Source organism: Sceloporus undulatus, chromosome 3, assembly GCF_019175285.1.
Source record: "Sceloporus undulatus isolate JIND9_A2432 ecotype Alabama chromosome 3, SceUnd_v1.1, whole genome shotgun sequence".
NCBI classification, from domain to species: Eukaryota; Metazoa; Chordata; class Lepidosauria; order Squamata; family Phrynosomatidae; genus Sceloporus; species Sceloporus undulatus.
The window spans coordinates 181,858,373-181,880,053 of NC_056524.1; the positions used below are offsets into that span (position 1 = coordinate 181,858,373).

The 21,681-nt window shown below is 38.2% G+C and overlaps 1 protein-coding gene across 1 annotated transcript in view; it reads right to left on the minus strand.

Moving 5' to 3' along the window:
* Positions 1 to 626: 626 nt before the first annotated feature.
* BTAF1 (B-TFIID TATA-box binding protein associated factor 1) overlaps positions 627 to 21,681 on the minus strand; it is an 82,029-nt gene continuing 60,974 nt past the window's right edge. The window contains exons 25-38 of the mRNA XM_042459247.1: positions 20,048 to 20,196; positions 16,795 to 16,947; positions 14,629 to 14,750; positions 14,376 to 14,543; positions 14,125 to 14,202; positions 13,914 to 14,043; positions 13,352 to 13,493; positions 13,092 to 13,222; positions 12,329 to 12,454; positions 8,663 to 8,815; positions 7,979 to 8,190; positions 3,183 to 3,342; positions 2,575 to 2,745; positions 627 to 2,245 (exon numbers count right to left, since the gene is read on the minus strand). Of these exons, the coding sequence (XP_042315181.1) occupies positions 2,096 to 2,245; positions 2,575 to 2,745; positions 3,183 to 3,342; positions 7,979 to 8,190; positions 8,663 to 8,815; positions 12,329 to 12,454; positions 13,092 to 13,222; positions 13,352 to 13,493; positions 13,914 to 14,043; positions 14,125 to 14,202; positions 14,376 to 14,543; positions 14,629 to 14,750; positions 16,795 to 16,947; positions 20,048 to 20,196 (2,045 nt within the window). The 3' untranslated portion in view covers positions 627 to 2,095. The remainder of the gene's footprint in view (positions 2,246 to 2,574; positions 2,746 to 3,182; positions 3,343 to 7,978; positions 8,191 to 8,662; positions 8,816 to 12,328; positions 12,455 to 13,091; positions 13,223 to 13,351; positions 13,494 to 13,913; positions 14,044 to 14,124; positions 14,203 to 14,375; positions 14,544 to 14,628; positions 14,751 to 16,794; positions 16,948 to 20,047; positions 20,197 to 21,681) is intronic.

Here is a 21,681-nt window from a genome sequence, read left to right on the forward strand (position 1 = left end):
AGTCTATAAACAGCCCATGCTTTTTTTGGTCACTGCCTGCAGCTGTAAAATATGGCAGCACAGAGCAAAATGAAATGAATCCCATTTTTAAAACAGTGCAGAGGATCAGCTTATAATTGAAATGTTGTGGTAGTGGAGAGATTAATAGCACTGAGGATAATGGGAAGGTAAATAATTACACTTAACCCCCCCCCCCTTTCACCCCTTTTCCAGTATAAGGAGAAGCTATTTGGGAATAAAAAGGAGACCATATATATTTGCCATGTTTTAGCAGAGATCAGTTACTGTTATCAATTGTTTTAATAGTGGAATGAGCAAGGATGCCCCAAGAATGTCTTCTGTTTCTTTAAATTCTGGGTAGGATATATATGATGATTCAACATTAACATTGTCTGCTAAGACAGGCAATCATGAACCAAGATAAATTTGCATCTCAGTATGTTTTCCCCTGAAATACAAAAGCCAGATCACACAACTAGTAAATGTGTATCCAACAACAAGGAATCAACCATCTTTGCCTAGACAAACAATGCATTATTCACATGAAATGTCATTTTATTTTTCTCTAATTCGCCACTAATGTTCATGATAAAAGACAAAGAAGAACCACATGAAATATAAAGGGGGCTGATTAATGCCAGTTTGGCCTTTTTATTTTATTTTCCCATGGAATGCTAAATTAATGGTACAGTATAGCAGTTCACAGATCTATTCAAATATGACACATGTTCATTCATATCTGAGTGCTGCAAAATGATCTTGCTCCATAAGCCAACATTTTCTCCTCTTTAAAGCAATTACATTGTTGTGGTTTCATGGCTATTCAAGGTCTGATGCTGAAGCGCAAGCTCCAAACTTTAGATATGACATACTTATATTCTATGTATGCATTTAGACAGCTTATGTAGGTTGGATTTTAATATATTTAGAAAACTGTGTACACGTTTGGTACAGACATGCACAGACGTATGTCACTAAAGACTCCCTTTTAGAAGATACCTTTTTTTAAAAAAAATAATGTACAACTATTCTTATTCTTGTCATGTTTTATAGCCACCTAAACATTTTATTACACGATTCCAGCTCAAATACTTAATTCCTTCTGATGCAATGTAGGTGTTTTTTAAGAAAGTTTATATCTGGCTCCCTAAATAAAGCATCTCTCCTCTCCTATTTAAGAGGTTCATGCACTAGTGCATTAGAGAGTCTTTCCAGCATGGATTCTTAATTTTTAAAGATTTGGTGCTGGAAAAGCTCTGTCTATACATTTCCTCTTTCAGTTACAAAAAAATATAAGATTGAAACCTACTGCATATTTTATTTTTCTGAACCGAGTTATGATCTAGCCAAACACACACATGCCCACATGTACACACACAAACACACATCACACACACTTGTTTAAAAAATGGCACCCTCTAAAAAGGATGATGATATGGCTTAAAGTAAGCCACTATCTGTAATTCCTATTAAAAAGTTAACTGCTCTCAAATTTGAGAAGACCGAAGAGCACCACATACTTAAATATATAAAAATGGGAACTTTAATACTTGGAAGTCTCATTTAATTCCCCAATATTGTTCCTGGATGATAGGCTCTGCCATTATCATGTCAACATACATCATGAAGTGAACTAAACATCATTTTAACTTGTTAAACTGAACATTCTTAAAGTGTACCATTAAAGCAAGCTAGATTTAAAAGGCAAAGGAGTCAAAACAACCTGTACAAATTCCTGCAGACTCAAGAAAAAGGAGAGTGACAGAGTTAGCTCAAAGTAACACTTATCAACATGTGCAAAACCTATTAAGATCTTTTCCCCTCCTTTATTTTCTTTTTCTTTTTTTTAAATCAAATAAGAGTTTTTAGCTATTCTGGAAATTCTAAATTATTTTACAGTTGTGTTTTTTTTTACAAAGCAAGTATTTAAGACTTAACAATTCCAAATTGAAGAAGGTGGCTCAGTTCAAAACGCCAGACTTTCCTCATATTTTTGTCCACAAGGATATTTACATGTTATGTCAGAAGTTCACTAAATGCTTTGAAATTTGCTGAATATCAGCTGAAATTGCCAGAAACTAGACACTGTATTTTGTTATTTGAGAGAATGCATAAATTTTTCCAGACTGTATTCTGAGTCATATTGTTCTTGATCCCAAAGTTCTCCAAGATTTTCAAGAACTGACTTCATAGATGTTCTACCAGAAGCAGAAGTGGCACCGTCTGATTTTTCAGTTTTTCCATCCTTGAAGGTATTGGAGAGAGGAGTAAATGAAGGGGGGGGGATGAGAGAAGCACATTAAAATATATGCATTTTAAGAACCACATTTAGGTAAATAATTATGGAAATAATACAGAAATAAATACTTAAGCAAGACAGTTTTTATATTGAAAGATGATGAGGTTAAGTATTATGATCTTAGGCATGAGGATGATGATCTCATTAATAGAGACTCTTACCCTCAAAGGGGAATGTGTATTCTGTTTATCTTACCAAATGCAATGGACCAATCTACAGCAAAACTCCTATAGATTAGTAATTCACTTTCAGATTAGTTATGAACTATTGTTTACCTTGTCGAGAGTGAAGAGGTCAAGAAGCTGATCAGTCCCCATACTTTGCAGACTAGTATTTTCTTGGCTAATAACTGTATTTGCAATATTCATTTTGAACTTCTGCAGGCCCATTATTTTTTCTTCCAAGGTTCCTCTTGTTATCAAGCGATAAACGTTAACAACTCGTTTCTGTGGGACACAGTTAACAAATGTGAGCATTTGTGCAAAAATGTAAAGATGTCAGTCAAAAGAAACCAATACAGGGCAAAGGAAAATACAGGAGAAGACATTTCATATACAATACTTGGTTACAACAACTAAAGCAATGAAGAAATTGTGTTCTATGCTAGATGACTTTCCATACTATTTTAGTTCATGTCTTGAACACCAAATATTTGCCAGGGGTTGAAGCATGTTCTAGGAACTTGAAGACGTTGAAAAAGATTCAGTTTGAATCTTTACTTTTCTGATATGTTTGATCAAGTTTCAGATCTTCATTATTTTAGAGAACAACAGTTCTAATAAGTAAGGGCCAATAGCTACATATGGCATTGGTTTTGAAAGTGTTACTCATTTTTGACAAGTGGTTTTCACTAACCCCATCCCAACCAAAAGACATTTCTTACCTGCCCAATACGATGTGCTCGGTCCATTGCTTGGAGGTCTTTCATTGGATTCCAGTCATGTTCAACAAACACTACTGTGTCAGCTCCAGTTAAGTTAAGACCCAATCCACCAACATGTGTCGTAAGCAAGAGTACATCTATGGATGGGTCATTGTTAAACCTGTGTATGAAAAACAGTTTCAATTTACTTGATTATATGCAAACAAAAAGATAAGAAAAAGAAAAATGTTTTTCTATTATGGGAAGTGAAACTGGCCAAAGAAATGAGAAGTGGGAGTATGATGAAGACAGTGCTGAGAACAGGCAGCTTTTCATACAGAATTTCAAATACAAAATACTCCAAAATTGTCCCCATTGTGGCTGAGATAGTGATACCTTTGCTTTCTGATAGTTCAGTGTACACAAACTTTGTTTCATGCATAAAATTATTTAAAATATTTTGTATAAAGTTACCTTCAAGCTATGTGTATAAAGGTATAGGGAAAAAAAGATTTTAATGTTTAGTCTTGGGCCCCATGTCAAAAATATCTCATTACGTACAGGTGGCTCTCCTCTTCTATGGACTTGCCATCTGCGGATTGGTTCATCCACGCATGGTCCTGCCCCCATTCTCTCCAATGGCAGCACATGCATGTGGCTGCCACATACCATTGGGAACAGCAAGACTTGAGATCCTGTGTATTTTGTTATCTGCACTTGGAGGGCAGGCGGATGGAACAGAACCCCTGCAGATACGAAGAGCCGACTGTATGTGCAAATAGTACAAAATCTGAAAAAATCCATAATCCAAAACACTTCTGGTCTCAAGCATTTCAGATAAGGGAGAATCAACCTGTATAATATGGTTTTGCATAGGCAGAAATGAAGTTTCATTAAGAATAGCCCATTTGCCAACAACAGCAACCCTAAGCCACCCCTGCCTGGAGGAATGGAGAACAGATAAGGTGAGAAAGATCACCTTATAGATCAATGGCATGAAATGCTTCTGCTTGCCATCCTCAAACTGCAGTTGTAGTAGCCATGCCAACTCCAAGATGGTATGGCCTGCAACCCCTTACTTGAAAGGCCCTTTAAGAGAGCTCTCCCACTGAATTATGGGAGCCGCCAATCTCTATCTGCCGTGATAAAGGTGAACAAGGATCAGAACCAACTTGTGACAAAGAACAGTAATATACTATAAGAATAAATTTCAAACAAATTGTTGTGAATAAATGCAAAACCCAGTTAAATTCAGAATTACTGTCAAGCCATGTCAACTGGCAAAAAACTATGAGTCCACACGAAACAAGTTGCTATTTTACAAAGGTAACTTCAGAGTGGGAAGAAACCTAGGTGAGAATATTATTAATCAACACCCAGTTTCAGACAAGATATATTTAGCAGAAAGCTGTACAATCCTTGGACCTAGTTGATGCTAATACATCTAAGGTTTGTGGTAGGAAATAGGAGAAGTTGTATAACATAGTTTATACAAGAGATAAATCAATGCTTCTTCAATAGCAATAAACATGAATTGGTTGAAACTGTATTTCACTGTGCTTTGATCCTGATGACTCAAATTGTTAAATACTGAAAAATTTTCAGATATGAGGTGCTCGTTCTGCTCAAGTGAAGAAACAGAATCTGTTTCAGACAGCTATTAATGTAATGTGCTCCTTGACTGTTGTATTGTCTGTTCTTGTAGGAATGTCGAAATGCTGGATCATGTGCAAAAAGGCCAAGAGAACTAGTCTGAAAGCATTCCAGGGATTTCATACTGTACCTGGCTTTCTGATTTGGCCAGGTTCTTTGAATGACCTGCCCCCCCAGAACTGTTTCCCAGCCTCTATGACTGCTATTTGTAAATTACCTTAGAGATTTCCCCACCATCTGAGCAACTGGCCAATTCCAGATAGTAAAGGGAGCATTCAGCAATACCTCTTGGCAAACATGTCTTCCAAAGTGCATAGGAACTGATGTCTATAAAGCAGATATGCCTGAGGAAGGATTTCTAATGAGACTATGAGCCCTAGGATGTAGATTTTCATATCTGTCATTTTGTACTGTAAAGGCAGGTTGAGGCCTGACATGAGATAGGAAAATATGACCTCTCTCAGTGTCTATGTTGACTCACTGACCCTTTGGTGCTAAACCAGAGGGCTATCAATAACCCTTGTGTAGTTTCACCAAGAAATAGTGATTTTAGAGGCATGTCAAGAGAGAATTTGAGGTCTTGCTTGGATTTATGTATAGAGGGCAAGTACAATAGTATACCAGCTAAGCAGGGATATGTGTGACGTACATTAAAAAAAAATTCATTACTACAGAGCATATTAGTTTCGGAAATAGTCTTCAGGTGGAAGACAATCCAAATATCAGGGCTCGATAATGGTTTGTATGGGAATATTAGAAATATGTGATAGTTGGGAGAAATCAGAAAAGGCAGACCTGCTTCTATTATGTCTATGGAAGACATACAATCCCAAGTGAAGGACCTTCGTGTGGAACTTCCATGTGGAAGTTGTTAAATACGTGACTTGTTCAAATTTAAGGCCAGCATTGAACTTCAGCCTTCTCCACTCTCTTTTTTTGCTCAAAAGCTGAACCCTCTCAAGTACAGAGGAAGTAATTTGAAGTATCAAAATTGCTGCTCTTGCCCTCACGCTTGCTGTGTGGAAACAGCCATCCCTGTTGGAAGAATTAGATGTGCTTCTGGAGAAGTTTCTACAAATTATCACCTCCTTCCCTTCTTTGCTGTTCCATGAAATGAATTTGAAAGGAAAAGGCAGGAAAATTAGAGGCCTCTGTGTGGTGTGCTGGGAGAGGCGCTAGTAAAAAACCCTTGAAAATCCATTGCAGTGCTGCAGCAATGACCTATAATTCTTTCTATCATTTGGAAGTACTGGGGCTGCATCCAGTGCTCTATGCCACCATCTGTTGGTCTCCTGGGGTGATGGTTTCATTTTAAATATAGCACAGAAGTTCAAGCAGAGGTGTCTTGGTGGAGAAAAGCAAGAACCAAACAGCAGGACTACAGTACTTTCAATTAATTGCCTGACCATATCTGTTCCTGTTGGAGACACTAAAATGGCCTAAAGATGACTGCTACATGCCATGACAACAGAGACGCAGACTCTACGGCTGCTGTTTATCTCCTCCTAGCTGGAGTTACCTTGTGGTCTGGAGGTGATTACCTCTTCTGTCTAGCAACTCTGATCTGTTCTTGTTCTTGGGTGTAAGTACTCTAAAGGTATCAGTTCACTTCTGATCTTGGAAGCTAAGCAAGGTCAGCACTGATTTTTACTTGGATGGGAGACCACCAACAAATACCAGGTGCTGTGAATATTCTTTGCCTAAGAAAAGTGAGTGAGAAGGGGAGAAAAGGAGTAATTTTTGGTTCTTACAGGGCAATACTTCTTTCACAAGATTTCTTGGTTTTAGAGCAAGGAGGAGAGATATGTGGGAGGTATGCAAGGAGGTTAACAGAACCAGCAGCCACAGCCTGCCTATGTCTAAGCCACAGCCTAATTTATATAGTGCCAGCCAGCTGCAAGACTACCTGATTAGCCTAGTCTTAGAAATTAATAGTAGTAAATGAAGGAAGAGACCTTAAAAGCTCTGTCACTGGGGAGAGAGGGAGTTGACAGATTCAATGGAAGGAAAAAGGCCTTGTGGCTCCTGCCTCTGGAACTGGCACAAGGTGAAATAATTCATAAGTCTGCGGATTGCTTCTCTCTTCACTATCTAGAGCAGTGGTTCCCAACCTTCCTAATGCCGCGGCCTTTTAATACAGTTCCTCATGTTGTGGTGACCCAAACCCATGAAATTATTTTCGTTGCTACTTCATAACTGTAATTAAATAAGTGTTTTCCAATGGTCTTAGGCGATCTGCATGAAAGGGTCATTTGACTGCCAAAGGGGTCCCAACCTACAGGTTGGGAACCACTGATCTAGAGAATGGCCCTGGAGCCAGGGTAGTACAGTGGAACTCCACTTTTTTACCATTCAATAGGTCCACTTGCAAGGAAACCGATTCACAAGATGCTGTCCTGCTAGTTAAGTCAAGAATGACCTAATTGTCATCACGGTAACATTGCCATTTCCATAATGGCAGCTAGAGCCAGTCAATAAGGCCTGTTACAGACTGCCAAAATAAAGCTGCTTCGGGTCTCTTTGGAGGTATGCTATTTAAATGATACATGGGTCCTAAGAGTCCGGAGGTCGCGCCAAAGCCACACTCCATTCCTAAGCACTGGAGTGCAGCTTTGGTGCAGCTACTGGATTCTTAGGATGCATGCATCATTTAAACAGCATACCTCCAAAGAGACCCAAAGCAGCTTTATTTTGGCTGTCTGTAACAGGCCTAAGATTCAGCAGGAAAGATGCTTCCTATGTTCAGATGACAAAAATACATTGCCTGCAGGCTAAGTTTGGCTCTTCAAAAGGCAAGCAGCACTGCCAAACAGCTGTTAGCATTCAGCACATAGGTAGTAAAACACACTGGTAGCAGAACAGTGCTTACGTTGCTTGCTTGTTGGCACACTGCTTACCTATGCTGTGCAATGAATTGAGGTCCTTGATGCTGAACATCAAGGAGAAAAGACCTAACAAATCCCTATCATAAATGTAAAGCATTATGGCAATTATGTTTATGGCAGGCAACCCTTCTTTGATGCCAAACATAAAAAGTGATATTTACCCCCAATAAGTGATAAAACATCATGCCTTACAGAAATTAGAGTGAGTGGGAGGAGCATAACCTAAACTACAGGATGTGGGGGTTTTATCTACTGAGAAATAGTTAATAATGGCCTTACCGTGAAACGATGGAATGTCTTTGACCTGCTGGTATACTGCCATCCAATCGTAGATAGGTAATGGAGGGCAAGTGAGGTTTCAGAAGATCATGTTCTACTATATCCAGCATGCTCTTGAGCTGACAGAAGATAAGGATCCTGTGCTGGGCAACTATGGTTTCTGTGCCATTTTCTGAAGAGCCACCATTTCCCAAGCCACAATCTAGCAGCAACTTAAAAGACCAAATATGAAAATATTCAATTAACCACTGAACTCAACAGGAAAACATTCCACCTGATACTACTCAATAGGACTTAATCTACTAAAAAACTACCACAGTTCAATGACAAAGTAAATGCTCTGTCTGCAAAATGCCCCAGGTTACATTAACAGCATCTCCAGTTAAATGATCACATATCAAAGGATGAGGAAGACCTTTGCCTATGACCCATGGAAGCTGCTACAGTCAGAGGAGACTACAGTAGGGTAGATCAGTGGTTCTCTAACGTTTTATCCTTGTGGACATCCTGGCTCATTCACTCCAGCTCATCATAGCCCCATAGTTTGAGAATCACTGGGCTAAATGAACAAAGAATCTGACTTAGTATAAGGTACCTTTCTATGTTCCATAAAAGCAAAACATACAATAGAAATTTTGAAAAACGTCCTCTTAATATCAGGCATACATCTGCAAGCTTACCCACCTGTTTTAAAGCAGAGAGTTTAGGTGCATGCTGGATGTCTCGAAGGGAAGAGCTCTCAGCTGCAAGCTTCTCTGTGATTCTCTTATGTTCTGGATGATTAACAGTTAAAACTAATGCTGGATGGTTGCAAAGTTTCCTTAAATACTGCAGTGCCTTTAAAAAAAAGCACAAGGAATTAAAAAAAAAAGACACAACAATTTAGAATGTATTTAATTTAGACATGGGAGAATATAGTGAAATTTTCTTAAAATCCTGCTAGTTAATGTTAATCACTTTGCTACAGTTATATGATGGAAGAGAGAGGAAAATGTGCCTGACAGCAAAATCTAATACATTTTAGTATAATCATCATTACAAACGCTGTGATTTCTATCCTACCATCTGTTTCATTTTTATGAGATGATATTCTTTAAGGATATAAACTATAGTAATGATTTCACTAAAACACTATTTTCGTAGCCAAACTAAAGCCATTGTTCGAAATTTTGTGGTTGAACAATTCAGTATTGTTATTTTAAAAACATTGTTAACTTCTTTTCCTGCCAGCTAGAGGATCTAAATACTTTATACTAAGGATGGTCCAGTTTGTTTCTGATTGATGTCAGCGTTAAATGTCTTTATTCATAATTCTATTCTTTTATTTTTGCATGCATCTGTGGCGGAAAAACAATGCACCAAATTACACATTTAAATACGCATTTCTGAACAGATTGTCTCACAACATGTATGTCTAGAGGTATTTTCTCTAAAAGGATGACTATTTCATCTGAAAGTATACAATTTATGCACATTTTATAAGCTTAAGTTGAGAACTGCCAAGTTCAAAAATATTTGAAATCCAAAGGATAACATTCTGATCACACTGAGTATTCCAGGAGGTATAAATTATACCAGTTAACTGTAAAATGTGTCAAATTCTTTGCCAAAACCTTTGTCAAAAATTTTCTCATGTTCCTCCTCTTAGGGCTGAAACAGACAGACTTGAAGGGTTGGCTTGATGCCACCCCTTTGATCGTCGGGTGGGCATCACAGCAACCACATGCCGTGGCCCCAAAAAGGAGAATGCTGCTCCTTTTTGAGCTGGCAAACAGCCGGCTTTTCTGCCACCACTGCAGCTTTGCAGTGCTCCTGCAGCATATGAATGCAGTGCCGCCAGAGAGCTACAAAGCTGCCTGCCATGTGATCAGGCGGGCGGCTTTATGGCGCCTTCTTGCCAGTCTAAATGACATACCCACAAGCTGCTGCTAAGGGGCCCTCTGTTCTGACCTTAAATTCTGTATTTTGTCCATCAACTTTGTCTTTTTAGTTTCTCTTTCTTTTTTCAGTCTGGAACCATATAGGCTTTGCTTGCAGCCCAAACTATTGTGGTCTTTGTAACCTTAAGTTCAGCTCAAAAGAATTTCTCAGTTCTTGGTTACTTTGTTGTAATATATCTATCTTCAAAATTAATACTAATTAAGTCTTCATCTAAACTATGATATGATTTCAGGGACACCGTAAAAGGATTATGATCTGAATATAGTGTGTGTGTTAAAATGTCCATACACTTTATTAAAATAGCCATATTCTTTAAAACCCCAAACATATATACGCTAGGAAAAAAAGAGTCATAACAGCCTCAAAAAAGTATAGCTTCTAGAGTTTGGCTGTAATTATCTTCAACCATCTATTAATCCAAAGTACTCTATATTTAAAGAAGGTTTTAGGTAGTCTCCCTTGATCTTCCTTAATAGCTTTACTGGGACACTTATCTTCGTTAGAATCAACAACTCCATTTCAACCGCTAATGCAAATCAGATTTTTAGATCTAATCCAGATGTCCTAAATAATTTTCATGAAATGCTGATTTCTCAATACCTAAGGATTGGCTTGGAATGCTGTTTCATATTAAAGTGTTTTAAACAGTTTTATCTTTTAAAATGTATTTTATTCTTTTAATAGCTTTCTATTTTAATATTGTAATAATTTAATTCCTTTTTAATGCACCCTTTTTCTATGTTTTTACTTGTATTGTTCTTTTAAAATTGTTGAGCAGCTCTGAGTCCCAGTTCTGAGAAAAGAATGGGATACAAATAAATATTTCTTATATGAACACAAAATAGTTTCATTTTTTTTTAAATGTGCCAAATTCTTTTCCTTTTCTGGGGTGAATTCAATCCAATTTCTTCTCTAAGTTCCCATTACTTTCTATTACATGTTTATTCATATCTAAAATCTGGTTTGACATCTTGGATCCTAAGGCCACGTAGTCAGTTTCCATTGGCTGAGTAGGGATTCAAATCCTGCTCCCCAGATTCTTATCCAATGCTCAAACCACTACACCACGCTGGCTCTTTACTTTATGGTACCCTTGAACAATTATTAAATATTCTTAATTAAAATTTGTCATTTGATTTATGCAGCATGTATACTTCCACTTTGGAAATGTGAATCAGATGTATAGGACTCACTCAGTTCAATGTAACTATTATTCATAAGAAACACACTCAAGAATGCTCCTGATCTTATTTTAGCTTCACCTGAAATAATTAATAATAATAATAATAATAATAATAAACTATATTTCCCGCTTCTCCCTTCAGATCGAAGCGAGATTACAGCAGTAAAGTTATATTCTACTAAATAATAGAATCATAGAGTTGGAAAAGATCACAGATGCCATGCAGTCCAACCCTCTGCCATGCAGGAAGACACAATCAAAGAACCATAGACAGATGGCTGCCCGGCATCTGCTTAAAAACCTCCAAAAAAAGGAGACTCCACCACACTCCAAGGGAGTGTGTTCTACTGTTGAACAGCTCTTACTGTCAGGAAGTTCCTCATAATGTTGAGGTGGAACCTCTGTTCCTGTAATTTGAATCCATTGTTCCAGGTCCTATTCTCTGGAGCAGCAGAAAACAAGCCTGCTCCATCCTCAACATTAAACAGGACTATCATATCACCTCTTAACCTTCTCTTCTCCAGGCTAAACATACCTAGCTCCCTAAGTCGCTCCTCATAGGGCATGGTTTTCAGACCATTCACCATTTAGGTCACCCTCCTCTGGACACACTCCAGCTTGTCAACATCCTTTTTGAATTGTGGTGTCAAGAACTGGACACAGTGTTCCAGGTAAGGCCTGACCAAGCAGAATAGAGTGGCACTATTGATCTAGAGACTATATTTTTATTGATGCAGTCGGGAAATGCATTGGTTTTTTTAGTGCTGCATCACACTGTTGACTCATACTTGTGGTCTATTAGAACTAGATCCCTTTCATATGTACTATCATCAAGCTAGGTATCCCCCATTCTTTATCTGTGCATTTCATTTTTTCTGCCTAAGTATAGTACCTTACATTATCCCTGGTTGAAATTAATTTTGTTAGTTTTGGCCCAGCTTTCTAATCTATTAAGATCATCTTGAATTTTGATCCTGTCCTCTGGGTACTCCTCCTAATTTGGTGTCATCTGCAAAATTGATAAGAATGCCCTCTATCCCTTCATTCAAGCCATTGATAAAGATGTTGAATAGCACTGGGCCCAAGACAGAACCATGTGCCACCACAATGGTTACTTCTCTCCAGGATGAAGAGGAGCCATTGCTGAGCATCCTTTGGGTTTGGCAGGTCAACCAATTACAAATCCAAATACTTATTAACAAGGTTCTACAAAATAAAATGTCAACCTGGAAGACATGTCCTGTGGCTTTAAGCTTTGTTTTTTCAGTCTCTTCTGTCAAAGAAACTGCTGAAACAGTTTCTTCAACATCACATTTGGCACGTGACTTGGCAAAATCTTCATAAAGTTGAACCTATTAAAAAAAGGAAACAACATATACTTAAATAACCAGGGATGCATTCAAAAATATCTGTTCTTTTGAAACAAGTATCTACTCTCATTTTAAGTTAAGTAGTCAAGGACTGCTTCTATACTCTCCATGCATTGACATTTCAGAATCAACAATTTTATCCCTTATAAAGTGATATTGTGAAGACATCAAAAGACAAATTAGTGACTATTTACTAAATGGAAATTAGGATAGAGTCAAATACTACTGCAAGGGTCTAGATAAAAACAAAGCACTGCAGCCTTCAGTGATGCGACTTCGTGCTATACCATATACTAGCCGTCCAGAGGAGATTGTCAGATTGCTCAGTGGGGATAACATATACCACATCCGAATGCAGTGCAGCAGGAAGAATGCTCTGTTGGATCAAAACCCTTTGGGATGGAAGAAACCCTTTCTTCACTTGGAGACAGATGCTACATTCAACTCCATGTTTTCAATCAAAGATATTACATATGACTCAGTCCACTTGCTAAGCTTTCCACTTTGGTAACAATGCAAAAATAAAGCAAAATTCCCATTCAGAATGTATCTAGGAAGATCCATAACTAACCCCATTGTTCCTTACTAATGCCAATGAAAGACAAAGCATGGAACCTGCCTGTAGAGGACTGAGGGTGCAGTAGTAGTCTTGAATAATTTTCGGTGGAAGATCCTGTAGCACATCTCCTTTCATTCTTCTCAACAAAAATGGTAGGACTTGCCTATGCAATGCTTCCATTGCAAGAACACCTGCAAATGTGCACAAGGGGAAGAGATTAAACAAGCAGGATTTTTTTCTTAGGTCACACTTGAACTGCAGAAGCATTAATTTTCCTCAATAGCAACAGTACTTTAAGCTGAAATAAGCTTGTTTCTCACCAGCCTCCTGTTCTCGACTGGAGCTCCGAGCATCTCTACTTGCTAATATAGGCTTGCCATAGCGAGCTGCAAACTGGCGCTCAGTACCCAAAAATCCCGGCATAAGGAAGTCAAACAGTGACCACAGTTCTAAGACGTTGTTCTGCATATAGGAAAAACATTGTTGAGAAAGAAATTAATTACAGAATCATAGAATCATAACAAACTAGGCTAGTTCTGATAAATATTTGATAAGAAGCAGTATCACCACCATCTGTTTGTCCCATTTCACCATAACCTCCCCTCCCATCTCAAGGTTCAGTAGATGTTCTGGCATGGTTAAGACCTACCTATGAAAAAACCTAATGCACTTAGATTTAAACTGTGCAATCAAGCACATGATTTGGAACTAGATATGTTGGATTTTTCACATCAGAAGTCCATGTGTGTGGAAGAGATGCTTGTGATGAACATCTTTAATCTTGTTTTTCTACCACAAGACTCTGGCCAGCTATTTCCACAACATTCTAAGAAACAGTCTATTGTTGTCTCTAGTCCTTTTCAGGAGATAGACATGGATTACCTGAATTGGTGTCCCAGAGAGTATTATCCTATAATTGGCAGTCAATTGCTTTATTGCTTTTGAGAGTTTTGTTTTTCCATTTTTGATGACATGGCCTTCATCAAGAATACAGTAGTTAAACTTAATATTTCTAGGAAAGAAAACACAATTGATCAACACTAACAGTTCTTATGTATATATTAAGAAGAACTGAAAGAATAATAGTTCTTACCTGAAGAAATCAATGTCATTTCTCACAACATCATAGGAAGCTACAATTAAATTGTGTCTTTTCACATGCTGCTGCAACCTTTAGAAGATAAAGGATAAATAAAGTGTGTGAATACTGTACAGAAATAAAACAAAAAACACTCTTAACATTTTTTAGCCCAAAGAATAATTTTAGCGCTTTCTAGATAATCGTAAAAGAAGAAATATGAATTCACACAAAACCTTAACACAGTGCTACAATATATTGCTTACCTTGCCCTTTCTGTGGGAGGACCAGTATAGTGCAGAGGGTTCAAGTATTCTTTGGAACAAAATTTACCCACTTCATCTACCCAATGACCTGTGAGCGTAGGAGGACACACCACCAAGGATGGGAGAGGAACACTATCAGCCATCTTAGTTCTTGCATATTCTTGGGTCCTTTGGAGAACATTACAAGAAATGTCACATCGGCTACATTACAATATTATAAAGAAAGTTCATTCAGTATAATTGTGAAGGCTACCTGTGGCAGTGATCTCCTGCAAGAATGCAAATGGACTGCAGTGTTTTTCCTAAACCCATATCATCACACAGGATACCATGAAGCTTGTATTTGTTGAGAAAAGCCAACCAATTCACACCTTCCTATAAAGGAGAAATGAAAAGAAATCCTAAGGGTAAGGTGCAAGGAACATATTTTAGGCTTCTCTTATTTATTAATTACTTTATATACTGTTTCCCAGCTTTAAGGCAGCTCCCAAGACAGTTTACAATACTTAAAATATATGAAGAAACCCAACAGAGTAAGAATGTTGAAGCTGCTCATCTAAAAGTTAACAAACAGAAGAGGTGAATCTTACCTCCCTTGGGAAGAAATTCCCAAAACTTTATTTAGTAATTTATTTATTTCAAGGATTTATATCCCACCTTCCTCTCACAATAGGATTCAAGGCAGGTTACAATAATTTAAAAAAACAACAACACAGAACTAAAACACTGATTACAAAAGTTAAAAGATAATTAAATATTACCAACATTAAAATATAAGTTAAAATGGGGCAACACCATCAAGAATACCTACTAAATCATAGAACCATAGAGTTAGAAAAGACCATAAGGACCATCCAGTCCAATATCTCCCTTCCCGACAACACCTCTCGGCAGCAATACCCCCCCTCTCTCTCCTAAGAGAGAGAAATCGTACTGAACATAAAACCTCAATCCTCACCTTCTGCTTCAGATTGACATTTGATGTTAGTACCACATCATAACATAGAAAATGCCAGAAATCAGGCATGTGGATTAAGTCAAAAATTACTGGAATCATGCAATAGTGGTACTGCCATATTTTTTTTTCTTTGAACATATTTTGTGATCAAAAACATAAGTTACTCTAGCACTAGCACTCAACTTATTTCTGTCCTTGCTAATATATATGATTAACCACAACAATCGTACTACACACAATTCCTAGTCAGCAGAAGAATTAAAATATCAGTGACACTGTTTTAATTTTCACGTGAGCAGTTAAACAGAAAATAAGTTCTTAACATTCTCAATCTAAATTACGAATAAAAACAGTGCACAGAAGATCACAAACCAAAAGGTTTTCATTATGTTATTTAACAGGTTTTATATCAAAGAATTTAAATGATAGTTAAATTAGCAGATGGTTATGAACAGTTTTCCTTGGAGGCTTGACAGATGCCAGTGCTGCCCTTCTTCTAGCAACAAGTGAAAATGTGGCTGTTCCCTACAGACTTGGTTTTACACAAATCCTCACATGCACATATTTTAAACCATTTCTTGATCTCTCCTTGGCTATGTGCTCTTGTGTCTCCCCATACTGAGCCTTCAAGATCTCCAAATATGGTGCATTTGTGGCTATGTGCCTCAGACAGTCCTTTTATATTAACTTATTATCAAAAAAGAGGGGGGTGAAAGAAGGAGGGTTTTTGGGGTAACAGCATTCTCTACCAAATATTTGTCAACTTGCACATCTTGTCTACTAGCAGAATGGCGAATGATGAGTGAGAATGAGAATAAGTGTGCTCTCTGATTAGGATTTCCTGTGTTGAGGTCACTCATGGTATTCAGTTTATGATGCTCAGAGCAAGGAACAGCATTTCAAGGGGATTTTCAAATGACAAAGCATAAAGAAGTTATTCACAAAAAAGAAAGAAAAGAAAGTATGAATACTGAGAGGGAAAACAGGAAGAAAGAAATATTATAAAGAAAAATTCACCAAAAATCTCAGAAGTTCTATGACAGAGAGGTGAAGCAGACTGGCCACTCCAGTCCTGGTCGACCCCCAATCGGCGCAGGACTGCAGTGACTGGACGGCTTGCTTTGAAAGCAGGCTGCTGCCATGGTCCTGAATGGGCCACCAGCAAAGAGTGGACTTTCCCTACTCTTTCTGCTGCCTTAGGTGGCCTCAGAACAGCTTCTGGCTGCTCTGGGGTCATGCATCATCTGCATGCCCCACCCCGAAGTGGTCAGAAGCCACTTTATTTGGCTCATCTACTTTGGGCCTATGACAGTTGACATTAAATTGGTAAGAAGCTATCTTAAACATGTAGATAAGGGAGTAGCAGCAGGGTTATCAAAATCTGAGCCATCTAGAAGATTCTGAAAATTAACTCCGCACAGATGTATACATAAGAAGCAAGAACTTCCTGAAAGAACTTACCTGCTGATATTTTCTGAGTTCTGCTTTAATTGGTACTGGAATTTTATAGTTTTCTAGTTTCTTCCCATCTAATAGCTGTTCTAGAAAATGGCGCTCCTTGGCTTTAATTTTGACTAAATCTTCAGACATATTTGGTGGGTCTGGAATGCCAGCCTAAAAACAACAACAGGAGCAGTAGCAGGTTAAATTCAGGATTTCCCAGAAGGTCATGTAATTCCTATATACTAGGGATAATATCATCCCTAACAGCATTAACCTTACATTAAGAAGGCACACTGAAATCACATAACTGGGTCAGCTCAGTTTTTACACTATATAAAATAGAATATTATTAAATATACAAACACGGGTCCTATGTCACAGTAATCTCTTGTGCTGCTTCCTCTTGAGTAAAACATAACCTGACACCAAACAGGTAGAATCTACTGTGCACAGAAAAGTATTATTCCTGGACTATTTCTTCAGTCAGGCTACTGCTTGATGTCTGACCACTGTTTACTATGTAAATTTTACCATGCTACAGTAAAATCCTAACACCTAACAGAGCTTTGTGTTTTAGACATTCACTCCGCCAGTTTCGAGCTTATGTCATTTTAACTGACAGTGTTTTTCAAAAGAGGGGATAGAAAAGAACGCAAATGACTTGTTCATCTTTCTATAACAGTTTTTTGTCTATTGTTATCTGTCTTGCTATTCAATGAACGGTTTCCTGACCATTCAGTGATCAGTTTCATGGTAGCTTTGTTGATAATTTGAATGTTAGCAAATGAACAAAAAGACAATAAGAGCATGGTCAGATGCTAGGGTGAAGAATAAAGCAAAAATACGGTAGAATAAAAGAAAGTATTTGTGAGTAGTCAGTTCAGGTATCAATGAAATCTAATCTTTCAAGGTTATAAAAAGCAGGTAAAAAAAATTCTCATACTGATTTCAAACACAATCTGAATTGGAGAATCCTAAACCTTTCACTTATTCAGAAAAGGGAAAAAAGTATACTGGGTGTAAAAATGAACACTAGAGGCAAAATAACTTTTAATAACTAAGTACAATGAGCCCTCGGTATCTGTGGGGGATCCATTCCACATCTCCCTGTGGATATAAAAATCCACGGATGCTCAAGTCCCACTGTCCTCAATGGTGGCACAGCCACCATTGAGGACAATGGGACTTTGTCCCCCCCAAAAGCCCGCCTCAATGTGGTGGGTGGCTGCCTCCTTTCCTCCTCCTCTGGCTCTTCCTCCCTCCTCCTTCTCCTCTTATCCCCCCCCCCCCTCGCCACCGCTGTCTCTTCTTCCTCCTCTTCCCCCGGAGCATTGCCACTGCTGCAGCCATTCTTCCTCCTCCCTCCTCTTCTTGCTTTCTCCTCCTCCTCCTCTCCCCTCCCTTTCCTTGCTCCTCCTCCCCTGTGGCCTCCCCCACGCGGATGTTGAAATCAGCCGACGGCAAGTCCAGAAAAACAAAGTATAGAGTGTACTGCCATTTTTTATTAATACACCACAATACATTTTTAATTTAGCCATTTCCTGAAAATCCACACTTGATTTCCCAGTTTTTATGAGCTTCTCTTCTACAAACATACCACTAAACTGGTTAGGACTTTACTTATCTGTATAGGACTTTAGGATCCAACTGGCAAATCTTCACGATCAGAAAAACTCACCTAGTAAAAAAACCACTCAAGGCCTATTAAGATTTTACAAGTAACCAGAACCGTAATTGTTTATCTGTTTATTTATTTAATTAAAATATTTCTATTCCACCCTATATGCAAAGATTTCAGGGTGGCTTACAATAAAAAATAAATTATGAAAGGAAGTTTAGAGACACACAATATAGGTTCAGCAAGAGTTTCTGTTTTTGTCAGAAAGCAGATTCTGCCCCAAAGACAGTCCTCATTGATAGTATACTACAGCAGCCCATTCTTGCAATCATAAGTTTCTCCTACCAAGAATTAATGAAAATAAGCAAATTACATGAAGCAAATATCAGAGTAATTCAAATACTTCAGCTCAAGAAAATGATATTTCTCATTAATATTTAAGACTGATCATTTATTAATGACAAACCTTGCTTACAGACTTTACAGTGAAAATCTCATGCATGACATGATATTGATGCTATCATGTAATTCGTGTCCCTGCTTTATTTCTTACAATTGACAAAAAGACATAGTACAGTGCATTCACGTTTTCAGCATACGCTGAAAGCCGCACCGGAAAAGCCCCTCGCATGCCCTGGAAATATTAATATTAATTCTCTTTAAAGCACTTCTGGTGGTTTCAGCTGGAACTGCATAAAATTGCATCTATATTGCCAACATTTGTGGTGTAGATTTACTGAAAGTATTACCGTATATACTTGTGTACAAGTTGACCTCATGTATATAAGTTGAGAAGGTTTCAGGGTCAAAATCATGGATTTTGATATGAACTGTAGATAAGTTGAGGGTAAAACTTAGGGGTTATAATGAAGGATGGAAAAGGGAAAATACCACTTCCAGCTTTCCTTTTCCTTCTCTGGACCTCTCCCAACCACCTAAACACTGATTCCCAGGTACTGGAGGAGAGGTTTTAACATTGGATTGAGAAGGGAAACAAGTGGTGTTAAAGGAGGTGTTTCTTCTATGGGAAGAAGAGGCTTGCAAATTGGACTGGAGAGAAGCAAGTGTTGTTAAAAGATTTTTTTTTCCATGGGAAGAAGAGGCTTACAAATCGAATTGGAGAGGGAAGCAAGTGGGGTTAAATGGGAAGTTTCTTCCATGAGAAGAAAAGGCTTGCAAATTCGACTGGGAACCTCTCTCTCTCTCACACACACACACACACAACCATGTGCCTCAAGGCACCAAGAGTGGAACAGTACTAGTTACTGACCTGTATATAAGTCAACCTAGGATTTTAGGGTCAATGCTGGGGCATACATTTCTCAACTTATAGTCAAGAATATACGGTAATATAATTAGCCCAATCTCATTGTTTGAGATGGAGTCAAGATGAAAATCTTTTCAGTGTTTCTAGACAGACTCATCTCTATCTCACCATTATTCATCTGTGTAAGGAATAAACTGTGTACGCAACTATATGTATATCAGAGTTGTCCAATGCCTTTAACTGTGGATTTTCAGAAACATAAAGCTTGTTCTAGACTCTCCCAGTCTTTGTAATCACCAGCCCCACAATTTGAGCACCCAGGATTTAGAGACGATTGTATGAAAATATATACATATCTGACCAGCACAAAGAAGACTTTTACTTACCTCAAGTGGCATTAATCTAATTAATGTTGCAAAACACTGAGTGGCCATGAAACGTACGCTGTCTGTCTGATCACTCATTCTGCCCAGAACTGGGACTACAAGAAGAACTATGTATGGAATAATTCCAACATCTAGTTGCTCCATTACACCTGAATTATGAATTAAGGAACTTAATAGCTTTAGAGCTATTTCTTCACCAGTAACAACTCCTTGTTTGTAGCATGCTGAGGATCTAAAACCTAAAATTCAGCACTAAAGACAGATCTCTTCCGGTGGGCCTACCCACTTGATCTTTTATAAGAGATCTTAAATACTCCGCTTCTGATCTGACTGTATGAATGTTAGTTGATGATCCGTTATTTTAGTGAATTAATAGTAATGTCATTGTTTTAACGATTGTATTTTATATGGAATTGTTGTATTGCTGTAATCACACCTCGATCCACAGGGAGAGGTGGGAAATATATTATTATTATTATTATTATTATTATTATTATTATTATTATTATTATTATTATTAAAAATTATATAGGCTTGCATTTTTAATTTCTGTGAGTGGTGCACACATTATACAATATGGCATTCCTGACCATTTTCCAGCTGCATCTTAGGAAAAACCGAAGGACTGGGGTGCATCCAAGAAGAGTATAATCTGAGGCAACTGGAAGAAAAACCAGGGTTACCCCCTTCCCCATGTATATATATTCTGTTTCTGCAATGGCATTTTTGGATATAATTTTTAAAAATTGAGAACTGGGATATAACTGGTCCAATTACAAACATTGTGACAGCTGTTCAAACATTCCCCTTCTTGTATGCAACAGGACAATAAAGCCCTACTTTTTGCTTTTTAATTATCAAACAAAGTGTCATACAGAATAAATAGAGCATGTGGATGGATGAAGGCAGCATCATGGAAGTGAAATTGTATTTATATTTGGCTTTACCATGTAATACCAACTGGACTAAATCTTTCACTTTCAATTTCCTGCTCAGCCTTTGGCCTACTGTCATATTTTAGTCTAATAAGCCTGTCTTGACTCTTTAAGAGAAAGTACAACGCTCTATTTACTGCTCTGATTTTTCAGCTTCTTGACAGAACGAAAGAATAGTGCTTAACAAAATTGGGGGATCTCCAAAATGGGTTCAAATAAATCACAGGCTTAGCCAAATGTATTAACTCTGGTGGTTTGTAAATTATCAGATGCAAGTGGAAAAGTCATATTACACAAATTATATAAGGGATGTATGTATTCTTCTCAACCAGTAAAAAAAATGGTATTTCAACTGCTTTGTAACAGAAGGCTTGAGAGCATGTTCAACAGGAAATTAAAAAAAAATCTCAATGGCGGGGTACATACCTCCGCTTTGCGGCGCTCTGCCGCCGCCGCCAGTAGGTCCGCAGGGGAGCCGGAGCCTTCACACGGCCCGACTCCCGCGCGGACCGAAAAAGAAGCTTTCCGTCGTGTTTGCGATGTAGCGAGGCGCCAGGGGCGCACTCGCTACGTCACAAGCGACGCGTACGGACGCTCAGCGTCCGATACGCAAAGATGGCGCCAGCCATGTAGAAGGGCCGGCGCCATCTTGTACGGACGGAGTCCGTACTAGGCCCAGGGGCGTCTATAAGAGACGCC